The 25,912-nt window shown below is 43.2% G+C and overlaps 1 protein-coding gene across 1 annotated transcript in view; it reads right to left on the reverse strand.

The window, feature by feature from the left end:
- LOC126540678 (DNA (cytosine-5)-methyltransferase PliMCI-like) overlaps positions 1–25,912 on the reverse strand; it is a 194,573-nt gene that overhangs the window by 50,885 nt on the left and 117,776 nt on the right. The window contains exons 21-24 of the mRNA XM_055076227.1: positions 24,886–24,959; positions 20,888–21,003; positions 15,220–15,285; positions 8,819–8,882 (exon numbers count right to left, since the gene is read on the reverse strand). Coding sequence (XP_054932202.1) covers positions 8,819–8,882; positions 15,220–15,285; positions 20,888–21,003; positions 24,886–24,959 — 320 coding nt within the window. The remainder of the gene's footprint in view (positions 1–8,818; positions 8,883–15,219; positions 15,286–20,887; positions 21,004–24,885; positions 24,960–25,912) is intronic.

A 25,912-nucleotide genomic window follows, 5' to 3' on the forward strand; every position in this document is an offset into this window, starting at 1 on the left:
TTTTTCGTCCATCAACCTAGATTGTGTCCACGACAATCAGAATTTTCCAGAGCAGACCACTGTGTCTCCTCCTATACCCAAGTTTAGGGTTGCACTCGAGACAATCACAATGCAATTGCCACTCGCAAAGGACGAGCAAACTGTTGTATTTGTGGTGGTGAGAACAATAAGAAAGGGGTTCTGCTGTCCTGACCATAACTGCCTTGTGGACAGTAAACAGCTGAACATCGGCCAACAGGGGGACAGTGTAAACAGCTGTGTACAGCCTCGGTACAAGTAGACGGAGGCAGAGTGAGAGAGAACGACGAGGAGAAGAGAAAATGAGCTATTTACAGTGTTTGTATTATTTATAAATGCTTCGGGAAGTTCCTTGCCAGCAGCACTGCCTGTCTCAAATTTTCAGCTCATACGTAGGTGCCAGCTGGGTATCAAGCACTGACTGCTCCAGAAAATTGCACAGGCTCTAATGAGCATTGCAATCACAGTATAGATGGTTCAACACTATGAGCAGGTGGCCTGTGCACGTGGTGGTAGCAGTTGCTCAGCGTACTATCGCGTTGCATGGCCAGACCTGTCTTCTTCTCTGAGATGTACAGCGACAGGCATATTGCACTTAAAACGTTTGAAGAAAGATTTACACTTCCTGCTGCACTGTTCTTACTAAAATTTAACAGAAAAATCCCATTTTGGAGTCTGCGTCTTTCAGTGTAATACTTGGCACAAATAATTGCCTGTTCTTTAAAAGAAAAGTATGAGAAACCATTTTCGTTCATGAAGATACAAGCTGCTGCCGAAACTGCACCAGCATAATCTTGTGCCGTTTCATGCTGGCAGCTGCAAAAAGCAGCCATTCAGGAAGGGTTGCCATGTGTTGCAGAGGAGCAAGAAACATGCAGCACCATCCCTGGACGGCTACTTTCTGTAGCTGCAGGCAGGTGGCGACACAAGTTTATGCTAGCACTGTCTTTATAGCAGCCATTTTTCTCATAGACAAAAGCAGTTTCTTATTATTTTCTTTAAAACGCAAAACATCTTTCCAAACATTTTAAGCAAGATATGCACGTCCCTTTACAGTCTCGTTGTCTATGCAGGCCGTGGACACAAGCTCGCATGTGCATTTCGCCTTGTGGTCACGAGCTAAGCTAGTGTTCTAGTACATGAGGAAACAAGGAAAGCATCGGATCCAAAAGCAGTATATCTACTCCGCTTCCCAAGGGGAGCATATAAAGTAAGTCTACAAGCGCATCCTTGTAGTGCTCCCTGTGCAAACAGCAAAACTGTGCGTCAGCCTTTAACAGCTTACAGAAGCATATTGGAATGAAAAAAATAAAATCTGCTAAACTTAATAAAATCTGCGAGAATGTGTATGATATACGAAAGGCAGTAAAGATTATAATTAGCATTACGAGTGCCTAGCGTACATGTGTATAGATAGTTGTTGCGAGCTTTTATTACTTTTTGCAGATAAGTGCATGTATTCCACTAGAAAGAAAAGAAAAAGGTCAGTTAAACGCTATCTCAAAACAAATTGCAGGCTGTGTGCATTCTCCGCTCCACCGGTAGACTGAATATGTTACACTGCAACGCTGCCAGTGCAGATGTCTGGTATTGGCCCATAATCTTTTGGGCAGTGTAAAGGAAGAACAAAGTGAACGTGTGGATTAAAAATGTACCTCATCGCACCTAGGCAGGACCCCGGTATCTAAAAGACAGCACATATAAAAGACGTAGTGAAATACTTCAGATAGAATTTCTCATGTTGTTCTCTCAGGAAACTGGACACTGAGGTTAGCTTTTTAAGTCTGTGTACCCAAATGATGAAAAACCAAACTGATGTCCACTCAAGCACTGGTTGCAAGAAATCAACAGTGCACAGCACATATATATTATTACAGGAAGTATTTACTCTAACAGTAAACGGCTAGCACTTGGCTAGTCAAGACTGCACAGAGCACACAGGTTTTAGCAGCTCTTGCAGTCAGACAGGAGAGTGTCAATGTCAATGAGAGCAGTAACGGTCATGCCGTTGATGAGAACACCAAGCAAATTGTTTCTTGAAGTGGGAGACAACAGAGGTTTTCTTGGTCCTGGTCGTCAATGCAGTCTCACCTCCCGGAGCTGCACTGGCTAGTTTCCCCAGTGGTGGCCAGAGTAAGCGGGGGAAGGGAGAGCGACGGCACTGAGGGGAGCACGACTGGTGACTCTGAGGTGATGGCGATCAGCTAGACAAGTGTCCTGGAGCGGCAATATCAGCGTATGTTGGAGCAGAACGGGAAGGTACACGGTTAGGTTTATGGGCCAGAAGGTAGTCGTTGAGAAGAGGTGTGCTAGAAGACGGGCCACGATCCTGGTGGTGGTCATCGGGGAAGCTTGGTCAGTAATACATATGACTGCGGCAGTGGCATGAAATGTGGCCGACGCGAGAGGAAGAAAAACATATTGGTCGATTGTTTGGTGTTCTCCACTCAGATGGGTTTCTGTAGCGGAGTGTGAATCTGGGAGCGGAAGCGGCAGCAGCAACAATTGGAGCAGTGCAGTATTCAGTCTGAGGACCGGAAGCGTGCATGGGCTGAGGTGCGTGACAGGTGGCTTGTGGAATGCCCATATTCACAAACTCTTGATAGACGACAGCTTGAATGAGGGATATTGTCGCTAAATGGTTGCAAGCAGGTGCCTGATAAGCAGCTGGAGCCATGGCTTTGAACTCCTGGCAAACAATCCTGGTTAGGTTGGGAGGCGATGAGAATGGAGGGGACGTCACGGGATCTTCGCATGAGGATGTCACAGCCGTGTTCGGGAGTCTGGTAAAGTGCTGAGTAATGTGCCAGCTTTTTGCTTGTTCAAACTGACGCCATTCTGTTATGATGAAGTTAACCGTGCTGCAGTGCTTACACAGGAGTATGTTGAAGGCATCGTCAGCTATGCCTTTCAATATGTGGCCAACCTTGCCCGCCTCTGGCATTGTCTTTGTCAATGGTGCGACACAAGGCTAGCATGTCTTGGATATATGCGATGTACGATTCCGTCGACGTCTGAGCTCTGGCCGCAAGTTCGTGCCGGGCTGTCATTTGTCACATGACCGATTGGCCAAACAATTCACGCATCTTCTCCTTGCATATGTCCCAACTCATCAGTTCCTCTTCGTGCGCGTTAAACCACACACGAGCTGTGCCCCATACGTAGAAAATGATGTTGGCGAGCATTAGCATCTCATCCCACCTGTGGTGCTTGCTGACACGCTCGTACAATAGGAGCCAATCGTCGATGTCATTGTTGTCCGTACTGCAAAATGTGCCGGGATCGAGGGGATGCGAAAAGACCACGGTTGCCAGAGCCGCGGGCGTGGGCTGCGGCGGCGGCAGCGTACTGTCTTCGGCCATGGAGGCGGGAGAAACGTAGTGGCTGCTTTGACGATCTAGGGCCGCAAGGAATAGAGCCCACAACCTTCACCAAAAAGATGTTACGGGGAGTATTCACTCAACAGTAAACGGCTAACACTTGGCTAGTAAAGACAGCACAGGGCACACAGGTCTTAGCTGCTTTTGCAGTCCGACAGGAGAGACTCTGACCCCGCCCCACTACGTCTTTGTCTTCGTCACTGTTCGTGACAATATTATAGCAAAAAAATCATATTTTATTTTAGAATGGGTCCCTTGCACTGTTTTTGTTCCATTTTCTCTAGGCAGGCATGAAGCAAGCCATTGTCTCTACAAATGTGTCATTAGCCAAAGGTATTGCATGTGCATTACATGTGACTGCATGTATTTCATTTGCAGTGTCGCCTGGGGTCTCAAATAATCTTTGCACAATTATTTCCATACATTGCCTCCATCAAAATGCAGCTGCTGTGGCATGATATCACACTCATGACACTGAGATGAATGGCGTAAGTTTCTCTCGTTTGAGTATGTTGTTATTCACGTTTCAGGTGCAAAGTGCCAGACGAGGGGTTAAATATGGTTTCATAGAAAACAACAATAATAAGGAAATCCTGTGGGACTAATGTGTGACGATCGCATACATATATGTGCCGTGCGTGGGGCGTTGACCTCTATTTGAAGGAATGGTGCCTCAATTCGGGAATGCTGTTCCCAGCCCCACTGTAACTGTAAATGTTCTAACTCATCTATTTTTTTCGTCCTGTGCCCAAGCTCACGAGAGAAAAAAGAAAGCACTGTTGACTGCTGCTATGGGTGTGACGAAAAGGTGCCATCGAAGAACAGGATGAGGGGAAGACAACACATAAACCATAAGAAATGCGCTCTCTTTTTGCCCAACAAATTATATCCCATCATGCTACAGTGCTGTGGAAGCTATGGGTTGGGTCACCAACCAGAAAGAAGTTTCAGAAAATGAGTTCATCATCGTATGCCTCTATTTGCCCTGACAGTAAGACTGTCTAACTGGCTGAATGTAGGTTTCAGGCAAGTATTAGCGATCCAATAGGAGATCACTCCACACTTCGTGTAACATGCCTCCGGCTCTCCTCACTGCTTGGCTGTCGTGTGTCCTAGCTTTGTCTACAGTGCACAAACCTAGACCAGTAACAAGTACGCAACAGCAGCACACAAGACGAATGGAATGCAATATGGGTGTGACTAGGAAGCCCACATTGGAGAGGTCTGAAACATTCACAACTGAGGTAAAATGTTCTGACCTGCCACAGTGGGAAGGGACACTGAACTTCTCGATTCAACATTTTTGTTCCGTCTGTAGTGCTAGGTGAAATTTTTCTCAGTAATGATGAAAATAGTATCAATTTCTCGGTTTTCCTGCAGCTCTTTACTGCAATTCATGTGTATAAAGATACAGAGGGACCATACCTGCTCAATGTTGAGCGACACGTGTTAAAATTTTGGCACAGTTTGAAGATTATGTTGACTTTATTAATAGTCACAGTGAAAAAGAAAATCTGCTGCGATGTGGCCACTTGCTTTAATGGAAATGTATAAAGTAATATTTTGAATTGAGGCTTCTAGTTTCTAATCCGGAACCTCAGGGTCATGGCTTTAGAAGCGTCCCACAAAAGTGGTCACAAGTACAACCTAGTATTCTGAATAATGCCTAATTGTGGTCGCATCATTAAGAAAAGTAGTAAACACACATTAATCAAAATTTGCATTCCAAGTGAAAATTTTACAAGTTATATTGTCTCAAAAATTCATCTTCCATTAACAAATAGTTGCCGGGTGGTTTACAATGCAAGTTACTATATATTGCTATTTTCAAATGCAAAATAGCATGAAAGTAAAAGTAGAAGGTTCTTGAACTATGTCTAGGAAATAGATAAATATGTGCTAAAGTTGCATTGAAAGTCAGTATGCTGTAACTGCATCAGGTTTTCCAAAATATGGTCACTACCAAGACCCAGTTGGGAAGAAACCATGTATCTTAGGCGTAAAGCTTACATATCCTCTTATAATTATAATCTATAAGAAATAAGCTTTTCAATGGTATATACGACAACATTAAACAACAAGCAGAAGAGCCGCTGCGTGTCCTCAAAACGTACTAAAAATGGAATGTTCACGCTGATGGAGCAAGGCCACACCACCTCAATGCAATTAGCATTCAAGCAATCTAGCAACAAACCGTATTGCTGAGCGCACTTTTGTTCAGAAATTGTAGTGGGCATTTTCAGTTTTCCGTTACTTCAGGTCATTCTGACATATACTGTCTCTGGATTTGGCCCAATTTTGTGACAATCACATAGCAGGGTCAGCCATGACTATAATGGCATAACAACTATGTGACGATGACGCAGTGATGATGGTGAAATGATGAAGAAGGAACAACATCAGTAGAACAACAAAGGCGGTATGACGATGACAGCATGGTGACAACTTGATAAGAATTCTGCACCGATGTGAAAACGACGATAGCATGAGGACAAAAGAATGACAATGAACATGTAATAACAATGGCGTGACGACGATAGTATGGGGAGAATCGAATGACGGAGCTGAAATGACGACGATGGAACACCTACGACAGCACCATGAAGGCAGTATGACGATGACTGTATGAGGACACAATAAGGACCATGGTATTAATATGGCATAAGGACAATGTGACAACAACGAGCGTAGGAAAACAATGGCATGATTGTGACAGTATGACAATAATGAGATGACTAGGCTGAATGACGATGATAAAACAACTACAAAAGCATCAAAAAGGCAGTATGACAACACAGACAAAGCAGTGACAATAACAAATTACTATGGCATGAAGAAAACATGATGAAGACGTGTGTATGAAGAGAATCCCATGACGACGATGGCATGACAATGACGGTATGGTGATAATCGGATGAAGCTGGAATAACGACTGCGTCACAACAATGAATGCATGGCAATGACTGTGACGACAGCGCAATGACGACAATCGCACAACAATGACAACATAATCATGGTTGAATGAAGATAGCATTATTACAATGGAATGAAGAAGGAATCGCATTGATGGAACGATGAAGGTGGTATGATGACAGCATGAAAACTATGGGATCGGTGTTTTAGAAACGATGACAATGGTACAACAGTGTGACAATTACACTGTGACGATGTGATGTGATGACGACAGCATAATGAAAGTCAGTTGAGAGAGTTAAGATGATGACGGTACAAAGACCCCAACAGCATCATGGCCACAAGGACATATAGAAAATAACTTGGGCTCCTGGGTCAGTGTAAGAGGCGACGGTGTGACAACTATGACGTACTATGACAACTATGTCGGCATAAGAGGTGATGATGCGATGACGATAGTATGACAAGTGAGAGATTATGGAGCTGAGATGACAATAATGTAAAGACCATGTGGGCGGTACAACCACACAGACATAGTACCCAGTACTTAAGGCGCAAGCTGGTAGACAACGTGGGCTACTGGTTTGACTTAAGAGGCTAACTAGATCAATAGACAGGCTTCAAGATGCTTGAAATAAGCAAAGAGTACTAACTACCTGAGTACATGAGAGGTTAGTTTGATGAGAAACCTCCTGCACATTTTGATAACTGAGGTAGTACGAATCAGTCGTCAAGGTAACACACCTTCCAAGCAGAATTATTTCTTTATATATATATATATATATATATATATCCACTGCAGGCAGTGTTTGTTAATGTCCATTTGTTTCTTTAAAATAAAACAGTAAAATCTATCAAGTGCTTTACTAGAAGGTTACAGCAAGGAGAAAATTTTCTGTCTGTTCCATGCATTACAGTGAGTGCAATTAAACAGTGAGTGAGTTTAATTAAAATAGTTGAGCTCGCATGAAGGAGCAGGAGGCATATGGAATGTATGAGCATTCACTACCGGTCATTGCCTGTATCCTACCTCCCTTCTGTCTGACTAACTCCAACTCACTCCTTAATTCAGCTGATCCTTTATTGTGACATCTTTTATATGGATGCTCGAGGCACACATGTGCTGTCGCTGTTGGAGTTTTCATGAGGTCGCAGCATCGATGTGTATACGTGGCCTTTCAACCTGTAGAGGGTTAAATAGTCTGCAGAGACACACAGTGCACTTGATTTTAAAAGAAATTAAGCATGCATTTTACTTTTGTTCTCTCCTTCTAGTGCTGAAATTCCCCCACCAGCAAGACTGATGCATCCAACTACCCCCTTGGTGTAGTTATATGAAATTGAAAACAGGAAACACTGCTGAGGTAAAGCTCTATGTAGAACTTAGGACTTCAACAAAACATGAAATGAGCACTGTCATTTCTGGTATAAGAGACCACTTTTTTTCCTTGATTGCATACTATAAATGGCATATAAAGCATAAGCAACATAACCAGTGCAGTTTGAAATACAATAAATAAACAGTTGTGGCCCCGTCACATACCATATAATATGCATGCTTTTTCAACCAAAAAGAAAGATATACCATACATAAATGCACTTGCACCCAACGTATCTAAAAAACCTGCGAGCAGGTCAAAGATTAAGAACATGCTAAAGCCATAGCAACAAAAAGCGTATCGTATTTCACAGTGGAAGGGTTATGTTACAGGTGCTTTTTATGCCACTCAAAGTCAATAGTCAATAAGAATGGTGATGCTGCAAACCAGAAATGATGGTGCTGATTTCATGTTTTACTGAAGACAGCCAAAGCCTCAAGTCCAGTTGAACATCAATTGCTTCCTCTCTTAATTCCAATATGAATTCACATAGGAAGTGCACCCACACATGAAATGTTGCTACAACTGCCTTACCAGATGTGTTGCTCTTTCTATAGATCACGCTTGCATATGGTGCACCTCTAAAGCAGTCCCATGGACCCCCTTGAAATGTCTCAAGGAACCACAAAGATCTACAGACCGTGGTTCAAGAAGTACTGTTCTTTGGAGAGCACATCCCTTGCTGCATGCTTAGGTGCCTTAAGCACCAGTTTTTAAATAGGTACAAGCTAGAACTGGTCTGAATCTGTGCATATGACCAGTCATGCCCTCTGAGCAGCATTTAAAGCTTCCATTCCAAAAAAAAAAAAAGGAAGGTTATGTACATACCCAACTAAACATTCTTCTTGTTCCAATAACTTCATATATTTGCTGTGTCCTCATAGAAATGATGCGAAATCGATAAAGACCAGATAAATAACTCAGATAAATGCAGCATGAACTATGTAAAAAACATGAAGTTATTGGATCGTATGCATAGTCATTTTCATTACGTAGTTCACTTAAATAGCATACAAATATTTTATGCTTCCCACACCACACTAATCACCCATCACATCATGCTCAGATGCGCACACACATGGTTAGTCAAGCCAAGCTGTCACAAAAGTGAGCTCAATTCAAACGTACCACCACAGCCAGAGAAGGCTTCAAGGGTCCTCAGCCTGGGTCTTGGCATCGTTTCACTAATCTTCTGGGAGGAAAAAGTTTTTGGCCACAAGACCCAAGAGGTACGCAGATAAGGTTCAGTGGAAGTCACCAGCTCTGCCATCAACATTATACAGATTTTAAATGATATCTTCCATATTCTGTGCGTGTGACAAAAAATCCAGGATCCATGAAAATTCCTGAGGCTTTCACCATTGTGCTTTTATGCATACTGTGCAGAAGCTAAGCCAAAGAATGTTACAAAGCACATGTTTTTCAGAAACAGAAAGGAATACACATCAAAGTTCAACTACTTAATCTTTCCTTCTTTTTTGTTTCACATTCACGGCAACCAAGCAGAGGAAGGAGTGACCTTTCACATGAAGCAAATTTAAATGTTACATACTGTACGATAGAAATGTTTTCTTATTTATAGTGCTAAATAATTAAAACGTAAATATTTAAACATCGATAGGAATTAGACTACACTCATAACTAGACCACCCTGTCATTATTATTATTGTTACTACTACTACTACTACTACTACTACTACTACTACTACTACTACTACTACATAGGACCGCAGCATGGCACCCAATAAGGAAGCATATTCGCTCTGTTTGTGCCCTTTTATCGGAAAGCGGCAGTTGTTTTGTAGTGAAAGTTGTGAAAAACATGTACCTGCAAAGTGTGTAACCTGGCTGGAGAACAAACTGGACTATTTAAAGTTCCGATCGTGCTACTTTTGCAACAATTTATGTGACTTAACACAGCAGGGTGATAAGCCTAGTGACAACAACCCGGCGGCGTGCTCCCTGCGGTTTTCTAGTTCACAAAACAGTTCCCCGTTCTCTCGTGCCTCAGTGGTGACCTTCCCAGCAACATGGCCAGTCTGCATCACATTTGTGATGTGCTTGCAGGAATCTCATTCCTGAGCAAAAAAAAGTTTTCCAACTGCACGAGGAAAAAGAACACCTTCACAAGGACTATTCTCGTGGCATGGAGCAACAGACACAAGTCGTCGCTTCCCTTTTAGCAGAGGTTCATTGCCTGAGCGACAAGCTGATGCGACATGCAATAACACGCCTGGGAGGACACCTGTCAACTTTGGAAGGGCTTCTAGTTCTTTTACCTCTGCCTCAACTTGATATGATGTACTCCAACACACAACTGAACAATGGGCTGCCATTGTCCCTTCTGCTCTTGCTTCCTCTGCAGAAGAATCCCCCGAGACTAAACAAAAAAGCAAGAGTCCTGCCTCGGTTGAAGTGCCACAAACCTTGACATTATTGGTAGCTCAACGGCTGCGACAACCTAAGGCTATTTTTGCTACTGAGTTGAGCCCAGAAACAGCCGCTTACAACCTGACAAAGCACTTAAAGGCCTTAAATACCTCTACCATCTCCTGCCAGTGACATAGAACAAAATATGAGTTGTATATTCTTTTTGGGTAGCCATCGATGATGAAGCCCTTAGATGCCTGAATGACCAGTCAATGTGGCCAATGAGATGCCTGTTCAGCCCGTTCTGTGGGCTGCTACATGACGACATGTTTCATGCTACCTAGATAACCCTCAAGAATCAAATTGGTGAGTAAGTTGGACAACTTTTACCAAAGGCTTGTGGACTTTGCACCAAATCACGTGAATTTTTCTATGTCATTTCGTATTGTTTTCCTATCTTTGTTATTTTCAAGACTTGGCTCTGCAGTGAAATTTCCTCTTCAGACTTTCTTCCACTGTACCATGTCTTCTGCAGTGACCAGAGCTTCTGTGGATCTAAACAAAAAGGTGGTGGCGTACTGAGTGCTGTTGACAGTTCACTGAGATGTGTTCAGCACAACGACATAGAAAGTGTACAGAAGTCAATTTGGCTAGAACTCAGCCTTGCGCACAGTGAAAAACTGTTAAATGGATCTTTCTACATACGGCCGAATATGCCCTGTCTTGTTTCATGAGGTCATCTCTTCTGTTGAAAGTGCAGGATCTTCCCATAGCAAGCACAGAGTAATTATTCTTGGTGATCTTAATACACCTGGAATTTATTGAAACATGCTTAGATATTCATATTACAATCATTACATAGAGTAGAAATGCAGGCTGCTGTTGGACTTTATGCTCTTCTGCTCCCCTCAGTAGTATAACTCGATTGCCAATCCCTGTGGTAAGGTCTAAGACCTTTGCCTGTCGAATACTCAAGTTAAAGATCTCTCATTTTGACATTTCTCTTGTGCATCCCGCAAAGTTTCATCCATCACTAAAGATAACTGCCTCTGTGTCAGCCCTGAGGCACAGCTCCTCCAGTGGCATAAATAAATCGCCTTTGCTTTGTTTCAAGCTTGGTGATTATGTTGGTTTATATGATTTTTTGTCCACCACCTCGTGGTCACTGGTAACAGACAAAAGCAACATAGATGACCAAGTAGATCAGTTGATGGAGCTTGTTTTGAGCAGTATGTCGAAATACATTCCCCAGTACAAACCTAAACAAACTAAGTAATACTTGTTGGGGGGCTAGTTGGTGCATCTTTCCAGAAAAGGGTTGTAGCGCCGAAAAAGACAACACATGGCAAGCTAGACGAGACAGGCGCATCCTGTCTGTCCCGTCTCACTCGCTATGTGTTGTCTTTTTCGGCGCTACAACCCTCTTCTAAACAAACTAAATAGCCCCACTGGTTCTCATCTGAACCTATAGCTGTGCCAAAACATAAAGATTACGAGCCCCGAAAATCGAGAAGTCCTGTGCCTATTGAGTAGAGAGAATTCCATCTTTTTCGAGGTCTCTGTAAATGCCTCTATACACAAGATCATGACTCACATATTGCACTCTTGGAAAAGAGTGCTTCTGACCGGCCGGTGGAATTATGGAAGTACAGTAGAACCTCGTTCATACGTTCCGAAAAAAAATAATGCGAGAAAAAACATACTAACTGGGAAAACGTACAATCCGAAGGAACTAAAAAAAATTGACAGACTCAACTATTGTTGACATCTACGTAATGCGAAGTGTCGCGTGAATCGTAGTGGCACGAGATGCCGATGTGCGTGAAGCTGGTGGTGCTCCAGTGGCCCGCGACGTGTTTTTGTTGTTTTCCTATTGCATGCTGTTTTAAGAGGGCAATGGGAAACCGAAAAGAAATCGAGCTGGTGGGCGATGCCAGATGCCGCCGAAGTGAAACGTGATGCCCACAGTGTGCCGCCTGCAGCAGGGAACGGCGGTGCATTTGGATTATCACCTCCTAAAAGTGTGCAGTATGCTACTAAAGGCACTATGCACCACGTGCTGTAAAGCAGATAGGTGAAGATGCTTATTGCAATAGGTTTGGTGGCAATAGCTGTGAATGTGGCGTGCAACGACCCGGGCGGAGACTTGCTGGTACCGGAATAAAGAACTACGCATGCCGTCGTTCTCACGTGAGACGGGCAGCTATATACTGTTCTCGATTGCATGTGCCTCACGCCTTTTCTTGTTCACGTGGGTTGTAACGGCCGGAAAACATATACGATCGCAGTCTGCAGCAGGGAACTGTGGCGCCTTTCGATTATCGCCTATTAAAAGAGTGCACTACGCTTCTGATGGCACCATGCGCTGTGAAACAGATAGGCGAAGACGCTTATTGCAATAGGATTGGCGGTAATAGCCGTGAATGCCACAGGCAACGACCCTGGAGAAGCTTTCCTGGTACCGAAATAAGAAACTGAGTGTGCACTGGTGTTCTTATGAGACAAAGGGCAAGTATTATGGTGAAGCTGCCGCGGCGGGCAGCTATATGCTGTTCTCGATCACGTGCACCTTGTGCATTCTCATGTTTACATGGGATCTAACAGCTGGAAAACGTATCGTATGATCAATATTTGGTGATGTACTGAATGCTGGTGCCGAAAAATTGTGTATTCTGGAAATGCATGAACCAGTAAAAAATGAGAACAACTCTGTTAGGTAATTTTTGGGTTCTTGATTGCGAACGTTGGCGTAGGGAAACTGTATGTAATAGGAACGTATCGAGGTTTTACTGTACATTCACCAGCGCTCACATCAATGCGAAGAATGTTTTCGCCTGCTCGACTCTAGCAGAGTAGAAGTAAAAGCATCCACAGGATGTTTTGCTGCCCATTCCTGATCCTTATATAAAGCTACAGGTTTCGATGCTGGAGTCAGTCAGCAGTACACGACGGTTCCTACATGTTGTGTTGTTTTATTTGATGAAAAGCTCGCCAGCGAATGCTTGAAGCCTTCCCTATCCTGTGGCCCTGATGGAGTCCCCTCCACAATTCTAAAAGATTGCGGCAGTATATTTGCTCCAGTATTGACCTCTATATTTATAAACTCTTTGAATAGTTCCCCTTCCCTTCACATTCGAAAAACTGCTTGTTTTTCCTGTATTTGATTAAGACTGGCTGTAAAACAGATCTCTCTACTTATCACCAGATTTCTCTTCTCTGTGCCACGTCAAGCATTTTTGAGCTGGCGCTTCACAACATATTGTCTTTTACTGTGAAGAGCTCAGTGATTCTGAATCAGAATGGATTTCTCACCAGCTGCTCCACTATCACAAATCTTGCAAGTTTCATGTTGCAGATCTCCGTGCTGGTACTTTAGAGGGGGCAAGTGGACACCATTTACTGTGATCACAGCAAAGCTTTTGATGTAGTCAGCCACCCACTGCTTCTGGTCAAGCTTATGCACTTCGGTATAGGCTCGTCAAGTGTCAATCTCTTGCAAAGTTATCTTCTTGATCGATCATGTTATGCTAACGCCAATAGCCAACATCTTTTTACATGGCCTCTAGCGGCGTCCTTCAAGAATCAGTATATTAGGACTGCTCCTTTTTTTCCTTTTTATCAATGAGGTTCTTTCCACTATTCAGAATTCTTCTTCCCTACTACATGCCGATGACGTCAAGATTTTAATTAAAGAAAATGCATACAGTTGATAACAATCGTCTCCTGCAGTCTCACCTACTTTCTTTTTCTAAATGGTGTAAAGACCTTACCTTGAATGCTGCTAAGACCAAGGTCATGTCTTTAACATGCAAAACAGCAAGCATTTTTTTTTCTTGTTTTGTAGATTCTGCACCATTGTGTAAAGGCTGTGAGATCAATGATATCGGTGCACTTTTTCAAACGACCTTACACTTTTATGCTCACATTAAATGCGTTGCAATGCAGGGTGTGCGCTCTTGGCTCTGTTTGCAAACTATTGAGAGAATTCAATTCGCCTGCAATGTTCAACAAGTTGAATGCAGAAATCTGTCTTCCTGAACTCGAATATGCATCTGTAGTCTGGAATGACATTTATAGATCCAATAGTGACATTAGAGATCTGGCCTAGAAAAAGTTTCTGAGCATATATCATCACCGCTTTGATAACATGGAGACTCGACCTTGTTCTAGCACTGTTGGATTATTGTCATTGGCCTTCGTTGCTGATGTAATCATGCTGACCTTCTGTTTCTTTTCAAACTCCTTCATGGTATCCTAACCTCCCCCAACTCCTCAGTTGTATCATGTGTCGCACTTCGTGCAAGATCACCAGAGAAGATAGACCTTTTTATGTTCCTATTACCAACACTCAACCGCCTACAGAATACTGAGTCGTTATAACACTTATTTTCATAATCTCGATTATTTTTCATAACTCGCTGCCATTGCTCTTTTCTAAGCTTTTTGTTGTTGTTTCATAGTTTTACACATTGCTCAATTGCCTTTCTTCTCCTTTTTCTTTTGTATTTACCTTGTGCTTAGTTTTGTGTGAACTCTTCCTTTCATAACTGTTTTATGCACACTCTCTTTATGTATAGTCTTTTTATGTACACTCTTATTTTCATGATTGTTCTTTTTATTTATTGTGTACGCTCTTCTTTATGTGCACTCATTTTATGAACAACTCTTATTTATTTAAGTGTTCTTTTTTATTCACTGCTTTTTTCTTTTTGACTTCTATTGCACTGTAGCTTTCTTTTTTTTATGTATGTGTGCACCAGTGCTCGGACCTTAGGGCTGTTTGTGGGCATGGTAAACGAATAAATAATTTATTATTGATTGACTGATTGATTATTGTTACTGTTGTTATTTTTATTATTTATTCAGACACCTAAACCTGCTCTCAATGACAAGCAGAAAATGGAAAGCTGCTCATACCAACATAACTGCTGCCTCTACGGATAAGGTGATGCTTCAAAAAGGGTCATACGCCATCTCACAAAATATTGTGCCCTGTCACATTCAAGGCACTCTGTGACAAAGCACACCTTCAAAAGCTTAATTTTGTAGTTGTTTGAAGGAACAAGCTTAAATTTCTCAAAATTTTTTAAACAGAAAGCTGAGTGCGAGATGGCAGAGCTCCTAGAGTTCAAGAAGTGTAAACTTTCACACAATCTCACCTCTCGTCCGAGGAGCTGATCTTGGGGTGGGACATCAAAGAACTTCCTAGTGCTGCTGTCATACATCTGATATGAAATAAAAAAACACAAAATTTCAGGATCTGTCCTACAGATTGAATGACACAAGCCCCATCAAGTAACACAGCACTATAGCACCTTAACAAGGTACATTTGCTAAATCGCTTAGGTACGATACTTGCACAAAATATTTTGTTTTTCAGGGTCCACGCATCACAGCAAATGCTTTGGCCCCATTTACACTACATGCAGCACTAGAAACGCCAAAACAGTTTTAACCCTACAGATAGCATTGTAGGAAATACATGGCATTCATTGATGTCAGCATATGCAATGATGCTTGGTATTAAGTAGTGCTGTTTCTGCTTCTTCCTTAAAAAAAAAATAGTCCTTGACCATGTATACCAAGTAAACATGCTACGTATGTATTTTGGTGCAATACAATTCACACATTTTAATTTGTGTACAGATGCTGTGTCATTCTGTTGTTACCAATACTAAATCTTGCTTTAGGAAGAGGGCATGGTTTTGACTGAGCCAGTTAATAGTCCTTTGCTGTGCCCCCACACAATGTGAAACATTGAAATGAGGACTTGATTTATGATCATACGAAATCAGAAAATTTGTCTGATTTTCTTTTATTTACATTATTACATAAACCTATCCCTCCCCCACCACTCCCCAAAAGAAATGGCCAAACCCGTGTGCAGTCAAGTACACCAATCCGCAGAAAAAGTAAAGGTCAAGTGGCCTTTACTCATTCTTCTGCAAATGGGTGCGCAATTGTACAGGTGAACATGTGTACATGTGCAAACACTGAAGTCAGTAACGGTCACTTTGCAACTCCAATTTCATATGCGCACAACCTCACTTTGCAGATTTTGTCTAAATTTCAATATTATCATTCAGATGCTGGGTTTGTTTCTCAATATATACTATTATAGCAGTAAACAAGAAAGTGAACATGCAAAGTTTAAGAAAATGAGCCTATGTCACGAGAGATGGCAGTGGTAGTGGAAAAAAAAAAAGGAATGCGCATTCATTGGAAAGGCCCTTTGCACAAAAATGGCTTTTCTTTTCTCTCTCTCTTTTTTGCGCAAAGAGCTCAGAGAGGAGGCACTACCTTTGGCAGTAGAGATGGTAATGGCTCATCAAAAGCGAACACCTGAATATAATGGCACAAGCTACAGCACCACCTCAAGAAGAAGTGTTTGTTCCACCAGTTCCAACTGTATGCACTGACTTTTGGGTCCTAATGAATCTGCTCTTCCATGCAGCCAGCACGGTGTTTCGCAAAACTTCTCATTGCATACAGAAGAAAGGCTGAATAAAAATTCATATCGATGGCTGACTTTTACTTGCAATAAAAAGCTGTACTCAAATGTTTTGGTTTGTCAAGCCTCTTGTCTAAAGTCTCGTAAACCCATAAAATTTTACTTGTAAACGATACTTACAGCTTACACTGGTTCACATCATTTTGTCTGAAGCTGTATAGGGTGCAAGAGACATGGCCCCAATGACTTAATGGTGGAACCCTCTAAATGCACATATATTGCGCAGTGAAAATAAAGTTGGGGGACCACGCTCCAAATAACACCCCTTTATGGTGTCAGAATGTCGTACACTGAGTGGTCTGCAACTTATTCGGTAATTGCTAGCATAACTTTCCATCACCCTTCACATTCGATGACCCAAGTCAGTGGCCAACATGGTTACTCTAAGGCGAGGACTATGTGTTTGTGTCGGGCCTTACCACCGCTTTCAAGGAGACCAAGGTTTGCACACTCTTGTACTGCATAGGTACTCAAGTACAGGCCATTCTTGCTTTGCTCATGAAGGATGCTGAAGCCTACCACTCCTTCAAAGCCATCACAGAGGCACTCATGGGCCACTCCATGCATTCGATCGACAAAGTATAAGAAACTAGCCATTCCTATCGACGTACACAGATGCCTGGCAACACGGTGGACTCCTCCTATACAACGCTCTGGAACATGACAAAAAAGTGAAAATGCTCCTCAGAAGAAGTCGAAAGAACACCTCAGACAACCAGTTCATCATGGGCCTGCTCAACCACTTGCTTGTCGGACCAGCTTTGTCAAGACCCAAAAGTGAGGCTCCAAGACGTGCTCATTCAAGCTAGACAGCATGAAGACGTTAAAAACGAGAAAAAAACTGCAGGATGGCAACTCACAGCCGGGCTCCCTCCATGTTGACACCGTGTTGTGAAAGCAAAGCAAGGCGACGGCCGCATTACGGTTTTGGGAAACTTCCAGAAGCAGAGAGAATCAACAGCACTGCGACCAGTCTTGAAGCAAACCGAAAGGTTTGTGCAGTTACTGCGGTAACGAATAGCATTCACGCTCCATCTGTCCTACTTGAAGTGTGGGGTCTTCAGGTCTCACAAGAGTACCGACCACCACTGGTTCGAGCTTAGCGAGCCACAGGGCCACGTCAGCCGTCAGCCTCTAGCGCCGCTGCAGGCGAGCTCAGGCTGCAGGGGGCTACCAAGCGACGCATGCAAGAACACAGGGCTTCCCCGAGTCAATGGAAATTGTTTATTGTATCCGACAGCACCCAAAACTGCACGAACGCCCACTCCCGGGGCAGCGGGGAACCAAAGCAGTCCCGCACAAAGGGCGAAAATTACAGTCAGGGTCACCTATAGCACGTCACTGTGAGAGCACAGGCTCAAGCTGGGACACACCACTAGGAAAAGTCCTGGTGGCTATGCTACTTGTTCTCGCGATGGCCAATGCGCCAACTCGCAAGAGCTCGGGCAATCTCCTTCGGTTTGGGCCTCAGACAAGTGCGGCTCGGCGTGGTACGACCTCGTGTGAGCACTAGGCACCCATTCTTCGGCTCAGCGTCCGGACAGGATCAACACAAGGTACGTGCTCCTCGCACGAGCAAAGGCACCGTGCATGAGCTCAGTCCTAGTCACAAAGGTGTCGGCGAACGAGAGGAAGCGTGTACATACCCGGCGCCGTCCCAATAGAGAGAAGCACGCTAACGCCATAAGAGTAGCCACCAGGGGCCGCTTCGTGACGTCGCAGCTACGCCCTCACCGTGAACCATCGCAAGTGGAGCGCCACCGCTGACAACTGGTTCGGAGCAAGGAGGGAGTGAGGCGTAGGGATTGCAGAAACAGGTGAAATGCGGCCACGCAGTGGCGCGTCGAATTCCCCCCCAAAAGAGTGAACTGCAACTTTTGTGGAAAACGGTGACATTTCGCATCAGTGTGTCACTCTGGGACAAGGTGCCTCAGTTACATCCAGCTGCTATCCATCAAGTCGTTACAAGAACAAGGCCAGCCCATCTTAGTACAGGTTAATGGTTACCCTCTTCATATCAAAACAGACTCAGGTATTCCCGTTGTGTCCCGCTTGTTTTCAGGATGTCCTACCTCGCTCGACCAAGCCACCAGAGAACAGCTCATCGATCTGAGCCACCATTAGCTGGACTAGCTTGGTACGTTCTTTGTTACCCTGTCTTGGCAAGGTCGCTCTTTCAAACAAGAACTGTACTTCGTCAATGGTGTTGACATGCCCCTCTTAGGCTATGCTGCGATAGTCATGCTCGGGATAGCCCACTTTGATGACTCTGTAGCAGACGCCCATGCAGCCCCTTCCAGCTGCAATGCTGCTGTTCACAGGACTACAGATAATGCCAAAAGAGTACCACATCCACACTTAGCCTGGAACCGTGCCCTTTTCCCTAATGATCACAAGGTAAATACCCATTCCACTCAGGGGGCTCATGAAAGACAAACTGGACACACTGGAGATGGAAGGCTTGGGCTTGTCATCTGTTGATTTTACAAGCTCACACCATGGTGCAAATGCCTCATAGTTGTTCCAAAAGCAGCAGGAGGATACTGCCTATGTGTCAACCTGGCCAAGCTCAGCCAGGTGGTTACCTAGATTGCCTTGAAGCGTTACTTCAGCATCTCATTGTTCAAGTTCCTCGGCATCATCGTCAGCTCCAGTGGCATCGCACCTAACCCAGACAAGGTAACTGCTATCCCAAGCAAGCAGCCTCCAAGAGACTCGGCAAGTATAAGGAATTATTAGGAATGCTCAATCCTGCTGGACGCTTTTTGCCAAATTTGTTCGCTGCCACGCGCCTCTCAGACTGCTACTGAACAAAGATACTGTCTGGAGATAGGATACTGCTAAACCTTTGACTCCCTGAAAAAACATGATTGCCTCAAATTCATGCGTGGTTCGGTACAGCACAGGATTACTAACATCAGTGTCTGCAGATGCCAGCTCTTATGGACTAGACTATGTCTTTCTGCAGTATCAACGAACTGGAGACAAATGAGGCATCTCGGTGCTCATGCATGTGATGGTGCATGTGGGTCTGTAAATTAACGAATGTGTGCTATGTCTCGTAACAGTGGCACCTCCCCCCCTGATTTGTATGCTTCACTGCATAACATGACTGGCTCGCGGCAAAGCTAACTTTAAGGCAAGTACTGCCAAGTGAATCGACAGTGTGTTTTGGCGCTTTTTCTGCCTTATGTTTAATTCAATCTGCCAGAAAATTCGACCAGTTTTGTTGATCTCTTCAGGATCGAATAAACAAAAGTCAACTATACTGTCATTCACCAAGTGCACACTAGCTTGTTGGGTATGCTCAATTATCACATATCATGACGTTTGTTTTCCCCGCAAGACGGTTGTGTATCGACAGTGGAAGTTGATGTCATAGTTGCGCAGCTACAGTGAATGCTCAGAATGGCGTCAATAACTTTGGAGTGAGAGCAACAGTCCCCTCCTCTTGGGCTGTGGGAAGTCAGAGGCCAGAAACTGACTGTGTGCTTGTCGGGACTGTTCCCTGTTAGCTTTGATGCAAGGCACTGGCATAGGTGAACACGATCAATTGATGCACTTCAATTTGAGGAATTCCACCCACAAATGTCTGGCATGGACAAACGTTTGCATGGTATCTCGACGTGGTGAGTGGAATTTCCTCATTTCCTCAGTGTGTCTCATCAAGAAACTATTCCTCGTGCATATATTGGCTAACTGGCCTCCTGGCTTTGCACTCCCCGGTGTGTTCTGTCCTTTGTTGTCAAGCACTCTTCAAACCCACAGGTTTCACGAAAGTATATAGTATCTGCTCAAATTCGACACTATGCAACTCAGCAGAGGCAGCGTTTCATGAGAAAAAGTAAGCGTGGTTGTGCAAGAGAGATCACATAAGACACAGTGCGCAAGGGGGAGCTCAACTTGCTATTACAAGTCATTTGACTCACAGTGTTATGTGAAGAGCCTTTTGTTTTCAGTGCCCTGTCGCATCCAGCCAATATACTACATGAGTCAATATATTCAGCTTATGAGAACTGAATACAGATGAATATTTTGACCACTTGGTGACATATTACAGACTGTACATGCATCAGCACACTCTACCACTGAAAACTACAATCTATGGTGCAATTTCAACGTAACTCCTTACTGTTGTGTGGAGCACCATGTTAACATGAAATTCAGTATCCCACACTTATAGGCTATCCTAATCAAATGATTTTATTCTAAGCACCCGCCTCTAGTTTGAGATTTTGAAATTTGGAGAAAAAGGGGTGCCTATATTCTAGTCAATATGGTAGCCAAGGTGAAGCAAGTATTTTGCATGTTCAGACCTTTGAAAAAACGAAGACATCACCGACAGACCAAATTCCTGGGCAGTCATGCTGCTGGTATTTTGAAAAGACAACCTGGGCCTTGCCACAGACATCATGCAAGTATACGTCTGCTTCTGCAAAACAACACAAAACAGAGTGCAATGCACAAGCAAATAGACTTGCTGTACAAACTGCTTTCAGAGGTTATACTGACACTGTCCCTAGTGCACAAAACTAATGTCCTGATCTCATGCCAAGCTTGAAATTCTTGCTTATCCTAACTGGCTAGACATGAAAACAAATTTCTGAAATTAACAAACTGCAAAGCCAGATGAGCTGACTCAGATACATCAACTCTACTTTTACATCAAATAAAACAAGAAAATTGATGACAACAAATACAACATCAAAAAATATATCAAAGACAGCTTTTAGGTGGTTTGTCCAACCTAAAATCACAAGTGCTTGTTCATATTTGCCATATTACCTAGCAGAACAACTCTGTTTATTATTTCAATTGGTCCCAGAATGTACAATGTAGTAGTGAAGAGCTGACAGACTACAGAACTTAATGCAACAAAACATGAAAAGCTCCCAGCATAACTTAAAAGGGCATGTTAGACACTGGAGTATCATGTCACTGTATAGGATCCATTAAGCCTGAACCACAAGGAACAAATTTCCAACTGATTTTCTACATAAGCATTAACCAACATCGACTCTCAGCAAAGTTCATTGACGCTTCTCAACCACAAGATATTCTAGGCTTCAGTATAATTTGAACGACATCGCCGAGCCAGATCCATCCTCTCACCTTAAATGTTCTAAATGTAGCGAGCTTATTTTACGTCAATTTTTAACCAAAACACCTGCTTGCAGTGGTTCTTTTGTCATGGCTGCCACAGTTCTGTATTTCATTATTTCTTACTGCTATGTGAAGTATGCACCCAAGCAGGCCCACAGCAAATTCTTTAAAACTGAAAGCATGGTCCTGGCCCATGAAAGGCCTCTAAGCTAACTTGCTCTGTTACCTGGCATATTGTGCCAGGTAACACTACCAGGTGTTATTATTGTTGAACCCATTACCACATGAAATAGTGTCTCTAAAGCACAAGCGTGCTTTGAAAGTGAAAAAAAAAAATTTCGTTTTTGAACTGCAAACTCTATTCTGATGTGTGCTCAAACAATAATAATGCTCCCTTGATCAAGAATAATAAAACCTTAGAGCTTATTTTAGTTTTGACTAAAGATAATATATAGCCATGTAGCAGGACACATACTATACTTCCAGGACTCCAATGCTCTGGTAGCTAGGCGAGGATAACAGTTAGTTCTCACTCTAAAGCTTAACTGCCCTGGTGGCACAATTAAAGACTTCCTACACAACTTGGCACCAGCCCTCAGCACTAGCTGAGCGGGCTCTTGGCTACTAAGATGCACTATGCAGCTCTAACAAAAAAAAAAAAAAGGAGAGAGCCCCCCCCCCCCCCCGCAACACGCACACAGAATGTTTTCTTTAGCTGCAAGAAATACTTTATATTAAGGTAATAGAAATCTTCAAAGCTTTATATTTACTAGGGGTGTGCAAATACATGAATATTCAACTTGGAATTAAATAGTGAACGTGCAAAAAATTCGATCTTTCAAATATTGGGACCTTTGGTGAATGACCCGGCCATGGTCGGTGCCTTAACGTGCGCAGCGTGCTCATAACGCAATCTTCATGGGTAGCACAAGGTTCGACCAGGTCGACTTGTCTGATCGAAACGATTAACGTTACGTGAACAGAGGAAACAAAAGCAGCGCATGTGGAAAGCACGAAAGCATGTGCGAATACCAGGCTAATTAGCCAGCGGAAGGCAGGCTGATTGGATCAAATATGTGAGTTCAGAGTTAACGCTCACAGATTCGCGCAGTTCGGAGCTTTCTACCCTCATACAAACACGCAGACGAGCTTGGCACGCATGCTCACAGTAGTTGCCGTGGCTGGTTCACCGCTCACCCAAACGTCTCTTCAACAGCCATCAATCTAAACCACATGCGTGAGCTCGCTACCGATCACTGTTGAGCCACCCGTAGCAACATATTAGTCGCAAGCTTTCCGCGACAGTTTGCAGCCCGTTATCCTATCATCACGGCCACACCATTGGCCACACTGTGTAGCCCGTGAGGTCTAATCGGAGCTGCGTCATAAGGTGTCGGCGACTAATGTTATGATTATCGAATCAATGGATATCTATTCACGGCACTCATATGACCCTCAGAAAGCTGACAAACCATCTCACCAACGAAAGCAACTGCAGGGGATGTCTGTTGCATGTTCATGCCCGCCATCTTTGTGAAATACCGCATGGTGGCCCCTCATTTCCAATGCCGCGCTTGTAGGCACACAACGGTCTCTGTTCATAGCTTCAAGCAACCCATCACGAGACTAGCTTTGGATTTACATGGTGGGCTCGAAAATATCACATAACAACGTCCTGTCCCCCAACTGCAGATGCATTCACAGACGGCAGATGGACGTAGACGAAAAAAAATGGGGGGGGGGGGGGACATCGCATGAACTTTCCATTCCATGGTCCCCCCCATTTGAGAATTCTTTACCGTAGGCACCGATGACCATGCGGAGCGGTGCCGAGTGACATGTTGCGCACTCCTTGCTTTTGTCTGTCACACAGATTGGCCTTAACAAGCTGACGATAACACACAGAAACCACCTGCCACAAAAATAGAATAACCCTTCCTCCTGTTTTCTGAAAGAAAAATAAAAAGCAATACTTTCTTGTTAAATAATGTGATTAGCCTCCTGAGCAGGTGCAGCACTGTGTTTCTTGCACAAAATTAGGAATCATAAAAGTTCCGTGTTAAATTTTCTTATCTCTGATTCGATATTCAGCTGTTCCTTTTTCTTGATTCGGTAGGATATTCGATTCAAAATCTACTAGTATTCGGCATTCGCACGCCCCTAATATTTACCATTTGAGTATCCGGATGGGCAGCCTATAGATAAGGAGTAATTTACACAATTACCAAAGTTACATGAATTAACTTTTTACTATTAATTTTAGCTAGTCAATGCAATTCAGCAGTTTAAAGTCCATCTTCAACACCTATCTAGCAGAGCAATGCAAGATCCTGCAAGACCTACGTGAACAAATCTTTCACACTCGAGGGCTCAATCAAAGTGAAGCTGACTTGGAAAATGAGTGCCCATGATGTTGATATTATCACTTGCTTTAGCTTGTACACACTACCAATATTCTGCCATTTCTAGATGTCCAGGGGGGAGCCGCAGCAAGAAATTTTATGGGAAGGCCACCACCATTCCTTGCTTTTCTCTGGCGCTGTCCAAACTCAGTTGTGTGTAATTTTCACTTCTATACTGTTTTCACTGCCTTTTTAGGTAAAAGTATGAGTGGGACCTGCAAGCAAGTTGGGGAAGAGGGATTTTACATGCACTCTTTAGCATGCTCTTGCTATGCATCCATAGCTCAAATAAATAGCTACGTCTTAAGTAAAGCATTATTTATTGGAACGTGATGTAATATGCGGCTATATTATAAAATGTCAAAGCTGAAACGAACTTGAAAACAGTGCTCGTTTTCAGTGGTATGTTCCCAATTTTTCCACAGAAAAAAACAAACAAAAAACGAAGTCACGCAGTCAGTACGAGTTATTTCTGATGGCAAGTGCCCGCCAACACAACGAACTATGGTAGCTGCAAAAACTTTCAGTGCTTTTCTTTACGTAATGCGAATATGGCACACCACAATATGAGCTCCTGATTACAATTCTGTGAAAAATTGTTTCTTCAGGCCTAACTCCCTGAACAAACAACATTTAGAATTCTCACTTGAGACAGTCATGACTGTGCAACACTAGGGAAAGACCATGATAATCCAAAGGCACATGGTAACAGCTGTAAATTGTTTTTGACAGATTCAAGTTTTCTAAGTTTTTCTGCGCTCAAGAAAAAGCTGATATGAAGTACAAACACATGAAAAAATATGTTGCACCTTGTTTGGTGTAGTACAGTACGTTCAAGCCCTCCTTCCGACAAGTATCCTTGTCAAGGTGTGTGTCCTCGGGTCTGTAGAAAAGAGTAAAAAGCAATAAATTATGTGGCATGATAGTCAGCAACAAGACAAGCATGCAAAAGTAGCTCCTCCTACAAAAGTACATTGTGCTTGCACTTCATCCTTCTGTCCACAAAAAGTTTGTTTCCGTTACCTCTCACATACATGCACAAAGAAAACATTCCTTCATACTTCAGCAGTAAGCAACACAATGAAGTGATACACACACAGATAAGAGGGGCTTTAACGAACAGCAGTGGTGCTAAATACAATCACCGATAGAAAAGATGTGAGGCATGATGGGTAAGAAATATGGCAAATTGCATCTGTGGAAGCTTGCAAGATGAAGGAAGTTAAATGAAAGAAAAAGCATTGTCATTCACCTGAGTGTAGCACAAAGCTACAAAGGAAACCGTACGAATTTCCCGAAAGGAAACCTTCAAAATTTGTCCTGGTATGGAAATAAAACCTGGAACAAACGCATTTCCGAGATGGCCATTCTACTATCTGAACCAACCAGGAGGCCAGCAGATTGCAGAGCAAGGTCGAATTGATTGACAACTCTGTTCATTGTTCAAATTGTACTGCAGTATGATCCACAAGCTCCTGCAGTATTCTTTATGTATTGGTTACAAGAAGTCACAAATAAGCCTTGAGCTAAGAAACCTCTTTCAGTATGTTTCCATTCAATGTACTCATTTCCAATATCACCAAAGAAATGAAATCAAATCAAGAAAGCTAGAACAGTAGGGCCACTGAATAATGCAAATCAGTTATGTGGAAGCCGACAAAGTGGGGGAAGGTTCATGACACACACACACACACACACGCACACGCACACACACACACAAACAAACAAACAAACAAACAAAGGCAATCCCCTGGAATGTAGCACAATGCTACAAAGGTGCATGGGTTTCTGTTGTAGGTTTAAGCCACAGACCAGGTGGATGCTAATTTTTTTTTT

This window comes from Dermacentor andersoni, chromosome 2, assembly GCF_023375885.2.
Source record: "Dermacentor andersoni chromosome 2, qqDerAnde1_hic_scaffold, whole genome shotgun sequence".
Classification (NCBI taxonomy): Eukaryota; Metazoa; Arthropoda; class Arachnida; order Ixodida; family Ixodidae; genus Dermacentor; species Dermacentor andersoni.